At 40.8% G+C, this 17,553-nt stretch overlaps 2 protein-coding genes across 2 annotated transcripts; both read right to left on the reverse strand.

Moving 5' to 3' along the window:
- Positions 1-1,088: 1,088 nt before the first annotated feature.
- pcyt2 (phosphate cytidylyltransferase 2, ethanolamine) lies at positions 1,089-10,850 on the reverse strand. The gene is made up of 12 exons (XM_020084432.2): positions 10,546-10,850; positions 7,024-7,112; positions 6,610-6,771; positions 6,380-6,531; positions 6,250-6,291; positions 5,977-6,115; positions 5,578-5,660; positions 4,931-5,008; positions 4,505-4,570; positions 3,580-3,645; positions 2,749-2,837; positions 1,089-2,278 (listed from the first exon to the last, which is right to left on the reverse strand). The coding sequence occupies exons 1-12, from the start codon at positions 10,677-10,679 to the stop codon at positions 2,161-2,163; spliced, it is 1,218 nt and encodes a 405-aa protein (XP_019939991.2). The 5' UTR covers positions 10,680-10,850; the 3' UTR covers positions 1,089-2,160.
- Positions 10,851-11,827: 977 nt separating this feature from the next.
- On the reverse strand, positions 11,828-17,436 carry sirt7 (sirtuin 7). Its single transcript, XM_020083666.2, has 10 exons — positions 17,232-17,436; positions 16,983-17,120; positions 16,316-16,420; positions 16,171-16,241; positions 15,479-15,551; positions 15,275-15,373; positions 14,516-14,752; positions 13,858-13,938; positions 13,674-13,780; positions 11,828-13,541 (listed from the first exon to the last, which is right to left on the reverse strand). The coding sequence occupies exons 1-10, from the start codon at positions 17,364-17,366 to the stop codon at positions 13,334-13,336; spliced, it is 1,254 nt and encodes a 417-aa protein (XP_019939225.1). The 5' UTR covers positions 17,367-17,436; the 3' UTR covers positions 11,828-13,333.
- Between the last annotated feature and the right edge of the window lie 117 nt (positions 17,437-17,553).

Here is a 17,553-nt window from a genome sequence, read left to right on the forward strand (position 1 = left end):
GGGAAGTGACGAAACTGCTGATCCAGCAATTTCATGTTTTAGCAGCCTAGAGAAAAATAAATATGTCTTATAGGTGTGATCAGGTTATCAGACTTATTAACTCATAACTTCACTCATGTTCAGGTATTTTGGATGAGTTCACTTGCATTGAAAGTGTTGTTTGACTGTTACATACTGAAATATGTGCAATACATTATAAACATTTGACTCTTTGGCTTTTCCACTTGTGTCCTCACTCTCTTAATGTGTACAATATAATATATACATGATATATTCTGATCACCCCTTTTGGAAATAAAGGCTGTCCAAGCTGGCCTGGAGATTTGTATTTATTTATCCGTTTGTTTATTATTAAAATATACTAGGAAGTACTCGAACAATAATGGTAATAGGGATAAAACAACAGTAACCTGAGACCCCATGTAAATCCAGGAATATGAAAAAAGCAGTTTTGAGTCTATCTATCTTTTTCAATAACATTGCCCTTTTTGCTGAGCTGACCCGTTCTTCTCATCCAACACTTTCCATTGTACCGTCGACCCTGTGTTTACTTACATGACAAAACTTGAGTAAATTATTTTACCTGTGCTTTTGCTTATATATATTTAAGACACCTGAGTGATAAAGAACAGTTATTGTTCCATTTTCCACCTACTGTAGTTTGTATATAGGTCCCTGTGTAAAATACATTTCCACTATTCACTGTAGTAAATCAGCACAGTGGAAAAAAAACACATGACTAAATGTAAATTTGTGGAGTGTATATCAGAGCCCCTGTCGTGAAAATGACTGTGCTCGGTCATGTCCCTTAGATGAGTGACAGGATCCTTCCTGCAGAAGCTCCTCCGGGACGACTGGGCTGGAGGATTAGAGGCTCTTTGTGTTCGAAATGAGGTGACGGTTTGGTCTTTGTTCAGATCTAGGATCAGTGTGAATGGGACAGGAGCAGTTGGATTTAGCTGTTTCCAAGTGACTGTGGCCTCATTTCAGTGACTCAGTGAACCGTGACTTTGTGCTGATCCAACAAAGATCCATCAAAAGGCTGCACTACATTACGCAGTGGCTGTAAAACACACATCAGATGACACTTTGCCATATTAGCAATTTATTTAATCAAGGGGAATTTACACATTGTAATATAGTTATTAAAAATGTCCACTGTGTAATATTTAGAAAGTTATTTATTTCTCTGGCTCCCACCATCCCACCTTCCAACCCACACACACTTTGAAAAACACGCCATCTCGCTACAATTAACAATTCACGTCCAAGTAATGTGTCTCGTATGATGAGAAGGAACAGACAATTACTTTCAACAGTTTCAACAGTGATACTCCAAAATCTTTACATTCTTGGATTGTCTTGTGAAGAGGACATTCTAGTTTTCACATTTTTAACACATTTCTTGAACGTAGACTGAAGAAAGTAGGACTTCCATCTCAGTTGTAGAGACAGACCTTCAAACGGTTTCAAACATTTCACCAACCTCGCATAGTTATAGCTTCAAGAATGAGGCACTACTGTAATTTACAGTGCAACGCTCTCTCTCTCTCTCTCACACTCAACGCACAAACAGACATACGGTGCAAATTCATGTCGTTAAAATCCACAGTTCAAATTAAGAAGACTAATTCACAGATCTTTTCACGTAGTAATTGCTTTTTCATTAAGGATGGACAAAATCATAGATTAGAAACATCCAACCTCACTGACTGATCATTAAAAACTAATTTGGTTTAAAATCTTAAAACAAAACTGACAATCACATTAATATTTTTTCAATAAGTTATGGATGATTAAAAACGTAAAATAGCACTTAACACCTATACAGGGACACACGGTTGTGTGAATGCATGGATACAAACATAGATACTGAACAGTGTAGTAAATGTTTGGATTCTTTGTGTTCTTGTTAAGGCAGATCTAATGAAATCCTGCACAGGCTGGACTAATGTATGGACAAGAGAACTGGAAGAAGTTAAAAGTGGGACACACTGCCTCACCTAATACTAAAAAGCACGATTCTGTCCCCACTGGCTGTTTCACCCGCAGCCAGGCCTCGTTTAAAACAACATGGACCATCTGTCTAGGTCATTTGAGTCCGCCATCTTAAAGCTTAAATCAGACAAAGAACCAGTTGGATCCAGGTCTGAGGTCTCGTTAGTGAGCAGTCTGGGCCGCAGCATCGCTCTGCTCCTGCTGCTCTCTCTTCTTCATCGCCTCGATCACCGCCATCTCCTTGGCCTCCTTCTTCTGGTTCCTGGCCTCAAACTGCAGCCTGGAAAACAAGAAATGTGACCTCAGTAAACTCAAGATCAATCTATACTGAGACGATTCAAATGAAGGTGAAGAGGAAATGCAGGAGTAAAGTGCCTTTTTGCACAGGTCAAACCCCCCACTAACACCCACTAACATTTGGCTTTTGTCTGCAGTAAGAGTGGACACAATTGGCATTCACTCCCCTGTCAATTGACTCTGCGGGAGACACTGTTTTTTTTTTTGGCTCCAGCTCCAATGATGAAAATGTGACATCTGGGTGAATGCATTAATTTGGCAAGACGGCGAGGTGAGAGAGCGTCTCAGTTTTCAGTGTGTTTGTGATGAAAATGACACACCGGGGAAAAGAATTGAGTTAAACTCCTCTGCTGGCAACGGGAAAGCAGTCAATGGGCTTTTTTTTTTGCAGGTTTATCGGAGTGTAACTGCTTATTTTGTTGTAAAAAAGGAAAAGAGCTGCATGACCCTGACCTGTTTTCAATGATCCTCTGGACGATGTCATCAGTGGTGAGATTATTGGCACTATCGATGGTCCTGAATACCCCCCTCTTCTTAGGCTCCTGACGAGACAACACACCACTGGTTATTTCAAAACAAACAATTCCACGTTTCCCTCGTCATCCTCCGTGTGTGAAGACGTCCAACCAAGGTGGTGTTTAAAAACCAAAAAGAAGAAATAATACACAACACTGAAAAATAACAGTGAGATAACACCTGTTACAATTGAACACTGCAGAGTTCCTGTGAAGTTTATTATAGTTTTTTTTAAAACCAGATCATTCCTTAGGGTTGAAACAACAATTGAGAACAATACTGGGAGTATCAGTGACCAATCCCGGAGTGGTGACTGAGTGAAAACCCAACTTTTTTTAAACTACTCCTCATCACTTGTGCTAACACTTAGTCATATCTGATTTCCATATAAAACAAACAAAATGAAAAAAGACATCTACTGCGACTGCAAATGTTTTTCTTAGGTTTGAATCTACTTGTTTTCTTTTAGGTAATTTTGAAAAGTGTATCTGCAAAATGAAAGCAGTTTCAAATTAGTTGAACTTTCAATTACAAAACACCCTGGTGTTTCTCTTCTGCTTTATTATTTATGTTTTCTTAAGCTACAGACTACAACTCAAAGCACCTGATGAGTGAGAGATAACATTTGTTTACATTACATTGCTAACAGCAACTCCATGACCATATTGAATTCATCTCATAACAGAAACACATGTAACTTATAAATGCAGTAATACAGTCGTAAATGTAGCTGCACTTTGACCACAGACAGTATGAATATGTACTCACAGCGTACGGGTCTGAACCATCCTTGTCAGGAAACACATCTGTCCTGCCATGACACACCAGATCCACCTGCGCAGTTAAACAAACACACCTGGTGAACCCAACCATCACATAAACTGTATTCTACATATCTGTACATCTACAATATACAGTGTAAAGTGAAGTTACACTAAGGAGTAACTCAGGGGCCCTGTGCTGGCAGATGTACTCGCAGTTCCTCATTACAGTTACATAGTTACATATATCAGATAAAAACTAAATTATGGACTGATAAATTATTGTCGTGGACATTGTTTGGCATTTCTATCAGCCAATAATGCTCAATGTCCATCATGCCCCCACAACAGAGTTCACAGTTAGATGGACAGTCATGATGACAGCGTGCTCTTTTAGCCACGACCTTCCCCTCTGCCTGAGGATTTAACCGATGACTTTGACTGACTCTGATTTTTAGGTCAGGCGGAGAAAGTCAAAAACTTGACAAAGCTTTATCAAATAAGTAAGCTTCCCTCAGTGCAGGAGGGCTCAACAAACAGTTATAATCATATGTGTCTTACAGGGAGAGTAAAGACAGGGACTTTGTTCATAAATTCATCATCACCTTTAAATTGATGATCTTGAGCTTATATTTCAACACTTCCATAAGGGGGCGCCGCAGTATTGGATCCCTTTTAGTCTTGGCTGAGCTTTTTCAAATGCAGCTATCACAGAGTGATCTGAAGTTCTGCTCTACACTGTTTCAGACACTTGTGATAACTTGTTTAAAGTTCTGTGTTGAGTAATGCTTTAATGTGTGTAACATTATTATGTTGAAAACTATTGCAAAACCATTGTTGATCTCTACAAACTAGTCTTATTAAATGAAGCTATAAATACTTTAAATAAAAAATAATATTGACAGATTTAGAGCGTCACAAAGTCAACTCACCTTAAAGTGATCTAGAAGGTCTTTGCCCACTGCGTAGGGTGCACCAATCACCACCTCTGACACATACTACAGACAGGATGACAGCGAGAGGAAGTGAAGAGAAGTAGATTTGTATACATTCCAAAACTGCTCACTAGTCAAATTCAGGCAAATTCTGTACCTCGTCATGAAGTGCTGAGTACATTTAGCAGTTTTAGGTTTGTGTAACATATTTGGTTTTTGTGTAACACACACTCATAGGTTATCTGAACTTCAACACAAACTCACACCGGGTGTAGATGGGGCCACAGAGAACCTCTTGTTCTACACTGATAGCTGACAAGCAGGAAGAAGGGGGCACAGAGCCAAGAGCACAGCGTGTGCAGAGCAGAAATTCATCCTGCTGTGCTACACATTTTTTCAGTCTGTGTGCGTGTGTGAACTCACCCGACAGGCCAAGACACTCAGTGTTCTCTCGTGGATGTTCATGATTGGATAGTTCTTCCCCTTGTACCGATTCACTTCCTGAGGAGAGAGGAAACTCAGTTACAACTTTTACATTTGTATCCTTATGATAAGCTGCTAACACAGTGGGTCTAATAGTGGTATGGACATTCCTACACCTCCAAACTTTTCAATACCTCTTTTACACCAACATTAGCAAGTATTCATGTTTTTTTTTTTAAACCTGCTAAAAGAAGGTGATTGACTCTTTCCTGCTGCCAGTAGGGGAGTTTGCATTAATTTTTTTTCCCCCCCGGTGAGTCATGTTCCATGTCACAAACACACTGAAAACCGAGGTGCTCTTTCACCTTGCTGTCTGAGCCAAAATTGATAAAACCCTGCGTCTACTGCAGGGTTCTTTCCCCTGGAAGTTAATGCAGATTGTATCCATTCCCATTGTCGACAAAAGCCAGATGTCAGTTACGTTGGTCTTCTTCACCGTCTAGCCTTTAAGTCTGACTGCTCTTGTGTTAACCTGTTCCAAATGTTTTTCTTGGAACCCGCTGACACAGAAGGGAGGGGTGAATTTCTCACCCTTTTGTGTGTTTGTTGAGATGTGTGTGTGAGTGCAAGTGCGTAGTTAGGTGTACCTGGTCAAAGTGCAGACCGACGATGACATACGGCCTCTCTGCCTGCTTATACACCATCTCTAGGAAGTCAACATGGCCAATGTCTGTGAGGAGTTTGTGGTCAAGGCAACAACTATGAAATTGTTGTAGCACAAATACTGTTCATTCTGAGGTAATTAGCAGGATTACACAAAAACCACTCAAAGGTGGGTGGGGCCTATTTTGGTGCAAATCCAGATAAGGGGGTGGATACAAGAATTATTGTGACTTTGAAGAAAAAAATCTGGCGTATTTCGGGGAATGATATTTATGATCCTAATAAAAATCTGGATCTAGTGAATTTAAATTGAGGTACAAACTCTACTGAGTGCCATTTTGGTTCATAACTCAATTCTGCTCATCTCTAAATGATAAGGATACGGAAGAGGTCAAACGCTCCAGCCACATAGATAATGGTGTCATCTGGCTTTGGCTCTTTTCCTGAGGCAAACTGGATGATCTTCTGGGATGTCTGGAGGAACTGGGACACTCCTGTCCATGGACTGTGGCCTTTTGGACCCTTGAACACAACACACAAACAGTATTAAGTCATAGTGACCTACTCCTGTCATTTGGGCAATGTGGCAATGGCTAGGTGCGATAAATATCACAATTCATTTATATGATAGGGTTATAAAAAGACAAAGCACCTACCTTTCCAAAATTGTCTGTATGCTGCTGGTAATCTGGGTTATCCTGCAGAAATTGTAAAAGATAAACGGATTAGATCAACAGCAAAAAAAACAACAGTTTCATACACTGAATAGATATTGCACATACTCACTATGTTGCTGTGATGGGCTTTGGTCATGAGGAGCATTCGTCCCACCAGGTCAGTGGTGGAGACACCCTGAGTGCGTTTACACTCTCGATAACGGCCTGCACGCTTCACCTCATCATATGTGTCTTTGCCGTCTACGGTCAGTGTGATGTCATCTGGGAAACAGTTACATTACAGACTCATAGTGTTAAGACCTAAAACAGTATTCAAAGAGCAGACTTCAAGTGATTCACCTCCGTGCACGCAGAAGTCACAGTTGTACTTGTCCAGAGTCTCCAGGGTGGTGACGTAAGGTGCTCCTTCCACTATCTCATCCACCCACTTGATGGCCCGCACCATCTTGTAGCGCTCTTCCTGAGTGAAGACCGGAGGACCCTTGTGCTTGGAAATCTCCGCTTTGAGAAGGAAGATAATTTTATAATATTACTGGTGCATTGATAACACATGTATGGTCAGTAATGAATAATGAAGGTAGTACTCCTCACTTTACTATCTATCTTTCCTAATTTTTGTTACACTTATCCTATAAATAAGACCTTCATACCTAAAATAGTGAGTAAAATACTACTAATCTGTGCAATAACTTAAAAAGTAGTTTCAAATGAATATGTGTTGGGTAACACAATATCTACATGTGTCAATTTTACCATCTGTATGTACTCCAGCTATGAGGTAGTCTCCCATGGCTTTGGCCTGACGTAGCTGGTTGGAATGACCGTAGTGCACCATGTCATAACTGTGGAGACAGAAAAAAACGATTTCAACGTCATTAGCATTGAAAACAATAGATACTGTAAACAGTCAGACAGCAGTAAGTCAAACAGAACAAATCAGTCAGTAAACAGGTAAACACACATGATAAGGTATGTGGCCTTCCCAGTAAGAATGTTTTTCAACTGAAGCCCAGACTCACAACATCATTGTCTTTTAAATGTCTTTCAGGCACCTTTGCAGGACAATTCTGCTTATTTTATTGTTAAACTTTGTCCAATCATTATTATTTTCTCTTTTTACTGCGACCTTGCACAGAAGAGCACAGTGCTGCCTTATTTACTCTTTTTTATGGATCTTTCCAACAGGTTTTTTTCCTCACAATTGTCCGTGTACAACCTGTCTTACATTTAGCATCTTTTAAAGAAATCCCAAAACAGTCTGATAGCCACAGACAGAGTAGCCACTGTAGGAATACAGTAACTAGTGGGGATCTAAATAAACTTAATGGCATGAGAGGAAATGATTATGGTTAGTGAGAGAACGATAATGCTCAAAGACAACTATGCACAAAATGTGCCAATGTTTATTTGCTTTCTATCATTCAGTAACTTGCACAATCAATGTCTTGTGTTGGCTTGACTCATTCTTTTTAAATAAATACGTATCTGATCTAACTGCAATATAATAAAACTCTTGTCTGATTTTAACCAAAAGAAAAATTTAAGCTGTGTTTTCCACTGATATTTTCTATCACTCAGCTCATTTGATCAAAATTTGCTTTTGTTTCCGCACCCTGCAGTTTCACATTCCAAAAGTGACTGAACATCAAGGACTGCCCTGCATACCACAGAGTGAGCAGATGCACAAAAGCTGCTCGAGGTAAGAGAGCAGGCTGAACCAAAAACTGGTGTAAATACTTTATTGCATGAGAGGGTTCATATTACACATTTATAATTTATACTGCCAAGAGATCTCAAAGGACTTAATATTAGAAAAGTTACATGGGGTGCATATGACACCTCACTCTGATTTCTCAAAGTACAACTATCAGTCATTTTAGATATCTATTTTAGACAGCCATTAAAGGAAGTAAAATAGTAACTAGCTTAGGAAATGTGAAGGTCATTTGACTGCTTTAATAAAAGACGCGGTACTGTTTGTCACAGCACTTCCAGTGGCCAGGCCTCTCCTCTGTAATGACATTAGCACAAGCTGCTGGTCTGAATTTCCTCACCAGTAATCCTCCAAGCTCCCTCACCTCACCTCATCAGGATCAGCTACCAGATGTAATCCGGTCTTCTTGAGAGTGACGTATATGCATACTAACACTGTAAGTTGTATTGGGAGGTTATTTACTCATATAGTATACATTTTACAACTTCCAATCAATTAAATGTCATTTAAAGTTAACCTGTGTGCCGTTAAAAAAAAAAAAAAAATCTTTTCAAGTTTTAAAGTCAACCGCTGTCTGACAACGGTCTGTTAGAGGTACCACCAGCCGGCTTGTTAATGAAAGCAGTAACTGATGTCCTGCACCACACAGTCTGGTTCCTCCTGGCTCAGTTAACCTTAAGTTTTAATTATTTTATGAAATAATAAATAATTTACAGATGCTTAGCTACAGTATGTCCTGGACCACAATGGCTCCCCTGACCCCAATCACTGTTAAAAACTTGTTATTTGGGGTTTTGACACTGCAATCTTTGCGTTGCAAAAAGAATAGTCTTGCATTTCATTTTAACCAATACGCTCCTCTTTCTCTCCATTCTGTTTCATTAGTTATTAAATGGACACCATGTCTCAATGTGCCTCTGTTTTATCTGTAAAAATAGGAAACCCCTGCCGACTACATGCTGCTTTTACATCCCCACACTGAACAACATGTTCACTATGTCAGTTATTTATAACCACCACTGGACATGTCAATCCAGCTATCAGTGACCCTGCAACTTTGTTGTGCTTCAAGTCCAACAATGAATTACTGCACTGCATGTTTTTTTCTGTTCAGTGGGAGCTAAATCATGAGAGTTAAGGGCCTTTCAGTCATATATAACAAGACGATGTACCTGTCTGACCAATGGGGAGATAAGAGTCAGCTACAGCATGACAGGCAGTAAATAACTTATCTTGACATTCCCCAGTCTATCAGGTATAACAACATAACTGTCAATAAATTTCAGTTCAGGACAACACTGCCAGGACTTGGCAGCATTTCAAATGACAGGGCAGAGTTATGGATGAGAGGTGCACGCAGCAGATAAGCTTTGGACATCTCTACTGTTTTCAGGGCTGCGGCCACATGCTGGATCATGGTGGCATCTGATTGTAGAATATGATTTATACTAGATTGCTTAGATATACAATATACACTATTACTGCCATCATTACAATTGTCTCCGCTGCTCCCTTCATCTCTGTCAGACATTTTCTATTGTATAAATAATTATGTTAGTCACTTTCTTTTCTCAGGGATTTTATAAATATTGTTATTTTGTTGCTCTGTTATAAACGACATCTATTGCATTTCTGTCCATCCAGGAAGAGGGATCCCTCACTTATGTCTCTCTCTCAGGATTCTGTTTTTTTTTTTTTTTTTTACATAATAAAAGTTTTTTGGGTTGAGGGGTTAAGTGCAGAGGACGTCACAGAAACTGTGATTTGGGAATATTGGCTGATTTGATTGATTGATTTACATATCAAAGCTGTTTGACATTGCCTCTGGGTCATGCCTGGAAACTGCATGCATGCACCTTTACATCCAGCATCTGTAACATCTGTGCAGGAGACAACGCATATGACAATGCACATGATCATAGTTTGTATTTAGTGTGGTTATAGTTGAAGTAGCCCACACGCACACACACACACACACTCTCACACACACTCACACACACACACACTCACACACACACACGCACGGAGCAGCCTCAGACGTTCTGTGAGGTGATGAACAGAGAGGACCTTGTTTATCCTCCATGCCTCTGCGCCATATAAACTGGTAGTGACAGAGATATGACAGCGGCAGGTGGAGAAGAGGAACACGACGCACTTTGTGAATGAAATGGTTCTCAAGCGGATCGTCTCAGCGGCTCACAGACGCAGTAATGTCAACCACCGTGCTGCCTCAACAAGCCTTCACATATTTGGGTTGGGCTGCGTGCACAGACAGAAAACGAAGTGAGAACAGCAGGAACTGTGGGTCTTAGAGACTCCAGCTTGAACCAACACGTCCGTGAGAGTCGCTCTGTGTGATAACACAGTTAAGACTCCTGTTGCTCAGTTACTAAAGTGCGAGTGTGAGTAGCTAGCTAGCATTAGCTTGCTAACCCAGCCCGGTCCAGTTGGTTATTGCTAACGCGCATGTGACTGCGTACATAGAGAGGAAGAGAAGCGGGAAGAAGAGCTGAATGAACCGGCACCGACAGCGGGTCGGAGTCGGGGGCACGGACACTCACCAGCCGTCACACCACAAACGGACGACGCGCTTTCTTTTCTCCGGGCTACACACCGAGCCAGGCGGCTCACCGCACCCGGCTCCGTCCCGCCGGTCGCCGCCTGCAGCGTGGTGGTGGTGACCGTTCTTGATCATTTCGACGGGTTCCGACGAAGACCTGAGTGCAGCTGAGAAGAACCAGAGGACGTTTAAAGGTCTCAAGCGGTGTCCGCCCCGGGTTGAGTCAGGGAGATGATCGGCGGACTGGACGTCTTCTTCTCGTGTGTGTGTGTGTGTGTGTGACACTGTGCCGAGCCAACGCCTCCAAGGCTACGTCACATCGGACGGAGCCGCTCACGCTGACGTGGTGGTTACGTAAGAAGCGCAGAGCTGCTGATTGCGGAATACCTCCTGTCAACTCCACCTAAAAACAAACTGAAACCAGATACCTGTCACTAACTTTGAGCCTCTCTCTGTTAGTGTATCTCTCTCTCTCTGTAGTCTTTATTTTGATGACGATGATGCTGGTGCTGCTATCATCAATAACATTATTACACTTAGAAATTTCACTCTTTCCATTAAAGCAACAGAAATTAAAAGTTTAGTGAGTAGAATTTAGTGACAGTGGTGAAGTTGCATGTTGCAGCTAATCTCACTCTCTCCAGAGAACCTGTGGTAGACTCCAGTTGTTATAAAAACTTGCTCCTAATGTAAATATTAAGTAATTAAATATAAAGGGACAATTCGAGGGTAAAGAAAACCACAATTTGAGGAATTAAGATGAAACACAGAAGTGGAAACATCATAAGGGTTATTTCATATTAATGTTCTCCCAATAGATCCCTTTCACCTACATCTTACACACTGAACCTTTAAATATGATGCAACCGTTCCTGGTCTCTCTCTCTCATTTTTCACCTCTCACCCACAACAGTCGAATCAGATGACCACCCACATTGAGCGTGAGGATTCTTGTCAAAGTGGATTTTTTTCTCCAGTCAAGTGTTTGCTTGTTGTGAGAACTGTTTCTGTTTCTTAAGCAAGATTGGCCAGATCATCACTATTGATCATTACCATGACCACTGTCAAACATTAGCCACTTTGTCACGTTTTGGCTTGAGTTATTATGGTTTCTTGTCTGGTTGTATTTTGTTAAAATGTGATAAAGCCATATTTCGAATTGTATTTTTATAATCTACCAGACAAAGTAACAAAACAGGAGTCAAAAAAATGATTACTAATCTGAATCAACCAGCAGGCAAGTGACAGTAAAATGAAAATGCAGAATGTGATAAACAGACAAGTTAAAATGAGGAACACTTTATTGTCTCAAAAATATTACAACTTCTTTTGCAAAGGAGACAAATGATAAGTCTTCACATCCACTTGTAGCACTGATCTGAGTTTTAGGAATGCTGATCATTAGCTTACCATGGCTAACCTGGCCTTTCAAAACGTCTGACACACTGTGATACAGGCTGAGAGGATTAATACTACTGGATCTTCCTGAGACAAATTAATAGAGATTATTTGGTGTTAAAACAAGAACTTATTCTCAAACAAACAAACATTTAAGTCAAAATGTAACACTTTAAACTCAGCATTTCTGCCTATACAGAGCTGTAAACAAACAAGTTAAAAATGTAAACATAAGTGAATTCTACAACCTCCTTAAACCACGGTACAGTGGTGGATGTGCTGTTGCCTGTAAACCTGAGGAAAGCAGAGTGAAGGTTGAGTGTGAGTTCAGAAAATAATTAATAAACCAAAATACCTTAAAAAAAAAAAAAAACACAATAAGCTCTGTTGAAAATCGTACAATCAACAATGCACCTTTAAATGTCTGTAAAAATACTAAAAAGATATATTTTAGTCCAAGTCAAGAAACAATAAATATTTGACCTCCATATTTTTTAATATCTCCTCAGTTAAAGTGGTAACATCACAGAATCCAGAAATTGGCCTTTGGTATTCTGCTGTTGTTCCACTGATGGAATGCTCCATACAGTAACTTACACTTAAGACACCTGCATTTTATGGCTATTTAGGTGCTAATGCTCAGTCCAGCAGCATGTTGCACATTAAATAAGTTGCTTTGATGTATACACTAACTTAAACTTAAAAAGGATTTAAAGTGATATTCCACCACAAATCATTCAGCACAGGCAAGCGTCAAACGTGGCTATGAAGATGTCGTGCTGTCTTTGTGATATACTGAGTACACAGGCGGACAGCAGATAAACTGATAATGCTGCAGGAGTGATTTAAAAACTTGACACTACTGAGGTCCAGTGTGACTATTGAGGAAAAGCTGCCACTTCTTAAACCAAAAGGTTGTGAGACACTGAAAAGATCGTTCTTATCAGTTTTTAGAAAAACTCCAGAGTAACAATCTTATGGTTTTGCTGTTCAAACGTACTTTGAGTCTTACAGGCTGTGCTAACCATGCTGGGCTGAAGGTTAGCTCCGTCTAAACCTTGCCGCGTAGATGCCATAAGACAGGAGCATGAGAAACAAGAGCAGCACTGTTTGTAACACTTTTAAATCCTCCTGAAAATGTATGTTGTGTAAGTTCATGGTGCAAAGTGCCATTTTCAAATGGGAAATTTCCAATCTTATTTTTCCCTTCACACGCACTCAGTGCATGTGGGTAAATGACAGAGGCACCCAAGAACATAACAGCACCTTGAAAATTCAAGTCAGAGTTGTCCTCATTACGGGACAGATATCTGACCCCTCATTGGGATCCATCAGAGGAGGCTACAAAATATGTTGCCACAATGTATTGCAATCTATAGAGTTCACTCAGGTTATGCAGCTTTTTTCTTCTTCTTCCTTCCTTTATTATAACCTCGGCCGAACCAGCCGCCCTGCACAGCTGTGCCTTCTTCTGCTTGTCCTCCAGCGTCGGCTGAAAACTCCTGCTGCCCATCAGGGGGAGCTATGACCTCACGGGTATGGCTGTCCACTTCCTCTGGCCGCAGAGGTGTGGCTAGAGTGAAGATGGGGTCATCTGCCCTGATGAGACAGAATGATCGAAAGTGAGCTGGGAGACAAAATGGTTGGCTGAGACGTTTTTAAGCTTTTGAAAATGTTTTACCAGTGTCTCTGAAAGTTATTTTTGGTATAATTACTCCACATGGTTTTTACCTGTCATACACAGGCATCTGAAAGTCCAGCTCTCCCATGAGGAGGCTCATGACGTCATCACACTTGCCATTAATTTTCAGCGTAGCCAGATCATCTTTCGGTGTCCACTAGAACGGACAATCACATTATCAGCCACAGCTGAATTTGTAACTTATTTCACCTAAAACATCAAAACCAAACCAACCTGGAGGTTGACAATGTAAAGTTTGGGCCTTTTGCTTGCTGGTCTGTTCATGCTCCAGAGACAAGCGTATTTCTTCAGCACCTAGATGAGCAACAGAAAGAGCACACAACAGAGATGAGGATTCTACAAAAGAATAAAATGCATTAGTCTATGTGTCAGTGACTGTGTTGACATGATGTATATCAACTTAACTAAGAAATAAGCAACAGCATTGAAACAAACATTTTCAGATTTCTCTCTGAGGTCATTCTAGAGGACAGATTGAAATACAACATATGAATTGTCACATGGTTGGTTATGTATCATTTTTAACACGTGCTGAGGTTTCTTAGAATAGGCTACAATAGAGGCTCTCCTGCCTCATCAAAATAAAGACCAGAGCTTTCTTCTAAAATGTGCATGAATGCAGCCAAAAAGGATTTACAGTGGCAGCAACATGTCAGAAAGATAGGACGAGGTTGAGTGTTGGAAAGGTAAATGTTAAATTAAGGTATTATTCATCGTGCAGCGATTATTGTGAATGTTACAGTCCCCAAACATAGTCACATCAGGACCGTCCGTACACACCCAACCCGATCAGTCCTCAACAGATTTGACTGGAATTCATTCATTTCACAGACTCACTGTGGTTAAATAAAAAAAAAAAAAACCTACCTACCTTCAGACTGGAGCCCAAGCAGAGAATAACGTCTGCCATCTTGGCAGCCTCTGCAGCTCCCTTCCAGTTGAGCGGTTGCTCGAGGGTCCCACGTTCGCCAAAGTGCACTATGGTGTCCCTGAGTTCACCGCAACAGTGGCTGCACCTGCGGCCTGACCCGTGCCGGTGCAGCGATGTCCGCTCCGTCACGTCAAATAAACGAACATACTCCCTAACGGGGGAACAGCCTGTGCAGACCTAAGGAGAAGATGCAAAAACCAGCATGTCAGGATAAATTACAGTCTTTTAAAAAAACTGTTTGAAAAATCCAAACGCTATCCCAGAAATGTCTCAGTAATCTCCTCGTAACAGTGCTCTCTCACTTCTGTCTATGGAAGCACTAATTCAAAACAGGCTTAAGTTTGCTTCATCCTTCATTCTAGACTTTTCTCACTCCCTAGCTGTAACACACTTATTTGTTGTGGAATGACTGCTGTAGTCAGTACTGAATTTAAAAAGGACTTTTCAACTGAGAGGTTTGCTGATGCACACCGTCATATCTGCTGTTGCTTTCTTTCTAGGCTGTGCTCTACAGTTTTTACTGGGCATGATGGGATACAAAGCATTAGAAATGGATCAAATGAGATATAGGCTGGATCTGTTGGAAGTTTTCTTGAACAGTTGCCCGTAACTGTTGATGCAATTAGGAGGAGGAAGCTGACAACAGCAGTGTCTAAAAGATAAATATATATTTTTTTAAATGAGGATGTGTGTTTTTACCTCAATAAACATGTTTCCATGGAGCTCAGACAGAGCATTTCTGGGTAGGCCGCTTCGCATGTGAAGTCCATCACAGTTCTGAGACACAACATGCTTAACCTTCAGAGACACACAAGATTATTTACTGTAAATACCTTTTTTATTTATTAATCTATTTATTTTACAGAGCACCAACACTATATGTCATCATTCTATCTCACATACCATCTTCTCCTTATGAAGCATCCTAATGCACATGTGAGTGAGGGTTGGCTCTGCTTTACTGAGGTCAGAGGAACTGTTGGTAAGGAGAAACAAGAAAAGAAGACAGAACCAGGGTTATTATAGTTAACAAAAACTAAAACTAGCAATGAAAAATAATTTAGTTAACTGAAATAAAAACGACAATTACAGAAAAAAACGAAAACTAAATAAAAACTACAATGAACAATGCAAAACTAACTAAAACTAAAGTGAATTGCAGATAAATTCAGCTGCATTTGCGTTGTCGTTTCGCTTTGTCCCTCGATTACAGCCTGTCCTGCAGGTGATGGTTAAAGAATGAAATTAAAGGACTTGATAAACCATATTTGGTGTCACACATTGTTTCATCCTTTTTCAGCTTCTACAAGTCAAAGCTTTCTCTTAATACCTAGGACTACTAAAAGTAAGACTAAAACTAAATAAAAACTGAACTGTAACTAATCGATTCCTCAAAATAAAACCTAAACTAAAACTACAAAATCACTTGTTGAACTAACTAAAACTAAACTGAAATAAAAAAGCAAACTGAAAAACTAAATAAAAACCAATGGAAATTTCAAAACTATAATAACCTTGGACCGAACCAGAAGTATTTCACTTTTAGATAAATAACACAACCACTATCACATCCTGGCAATTACTGCATATCTCACCTGACTGTCCGTCCCTTCTGTAGCTGTGTCCACACTCCATTAGGACCCCTGTAGTCTGGGATAGAAGCTGCCTGAAAGGAAATAATTCATCAGTCCTGTGACCTGTATATATAGAAGGAAACTGAAAATGCAGAGTTTGTCGTACCGTGCTGATCCCAGCTCCAGTGTAGACCACCAGGTGGTGTGCTTGTTTTACTGCCACAGCCAGCTGTCTGACTTTATTTATCAGCTCCTTGGCGTCATCATACACCTGGAGAACATGTAATAAGTTTGTTGTCTGAAGCAGCAAACACTTTCCAGCAAACACAAACACATGGAATCATGACATGACTTCATCACTGTCAGATTCCAGCAAGGCCTTCAGACACTGAGTTTCAAAGCAACCTATGTTTTATATTTCCTGTGGATCATTGTATATTTCAGCCTGATGGTGGTTAGGAAGGTTCACTCAACAGAATTCAATCTCAGGGGACCATCAATATGTCTTTAGTTTTTTGAAGATTTTAAATAGAGAAAGAAAGGAAACCTTTGTGAGTGAATACAACTTCTACGCTGAATACTTGCTGTGCAGAGGGAATCAACAGTGACGTTCTCAGTGTGAAGTTCTGTTATTGGTGTAAAGAGGAAGCAAAGTACTCAAACATACTCTCACGAATATTTCTCAGGTGTTTCATGTTTTCTACTCGTGGAGAAATCACTGAAATACCTTGAGTGTCTTTTGTCCTTCAGACTAAATCAAACTTGGTCCTGTCACTAAAGTGTCTCTGTGCAGATCAGAGTCCAGCTACATGGAGTCTGTCCCTGGGCCTCACCTCCTCCTGCTTCCTCTTGAGCACACTCCTGCGGACCTGTCTCCTGCTCAGCTCCTCCACTGTGTCTTTGTGCAGGAGCAGCACAGCGGCCTCCTCCTCTGAGCGCTCAGCCTCAGGTTTCTTCAGGACTCTGCCCACCTGTGGTAAACAGATCACAGCTGCTCAGACTGCACACACAGTGAGGGGCTGCGGATGTTAGCCAGCTAGCTTGGAGGTAGCAGCCCCAAACCTGCCGGTTCCTCGTCTCACCAGTCTGAAGACCTTCCTCTCGCTCTCCCGCTGCAGTATTTTGGCCTTTTCCAAAGCTTTTCTCTCAGCCCGTGAGGAGACACCGGTGTCCGCCTCCTCTGCCATCACATTGCACCTCAGCTGAGAAGAAGCCATCTATTCAAAACAAAGCTCATCGCACCAACGACAGCCGGATGTTAGCTCTGAGGAGAGGAGACAAGCTGCAGCGCCCTCTGCTGCTTGGAAGCACATGAGTTGTATTTCTTTCTTAAAGGCCCAGTGTGTAAGATTTAGGTGAATGGGAACTACTGGCAGAAATTTAATGTAGAATAATCCTCATGAT

This window comes from Paralichthys olivaceus, chromosome 8 (genome assembly GCF_024713975.1).
Source record: "Paralichthys olivaceus isolate ysfri-2021 chromosome 8, ASM2471397v2, whole genome shotgun sequence".
Taxonomy (NCBI): Eukaryota; Metazoa; Chordata; class Actinopteri; order Pleuronectiformes; family Paralichthyidae; genus Paralichthys; species Paralichthys olivaceus.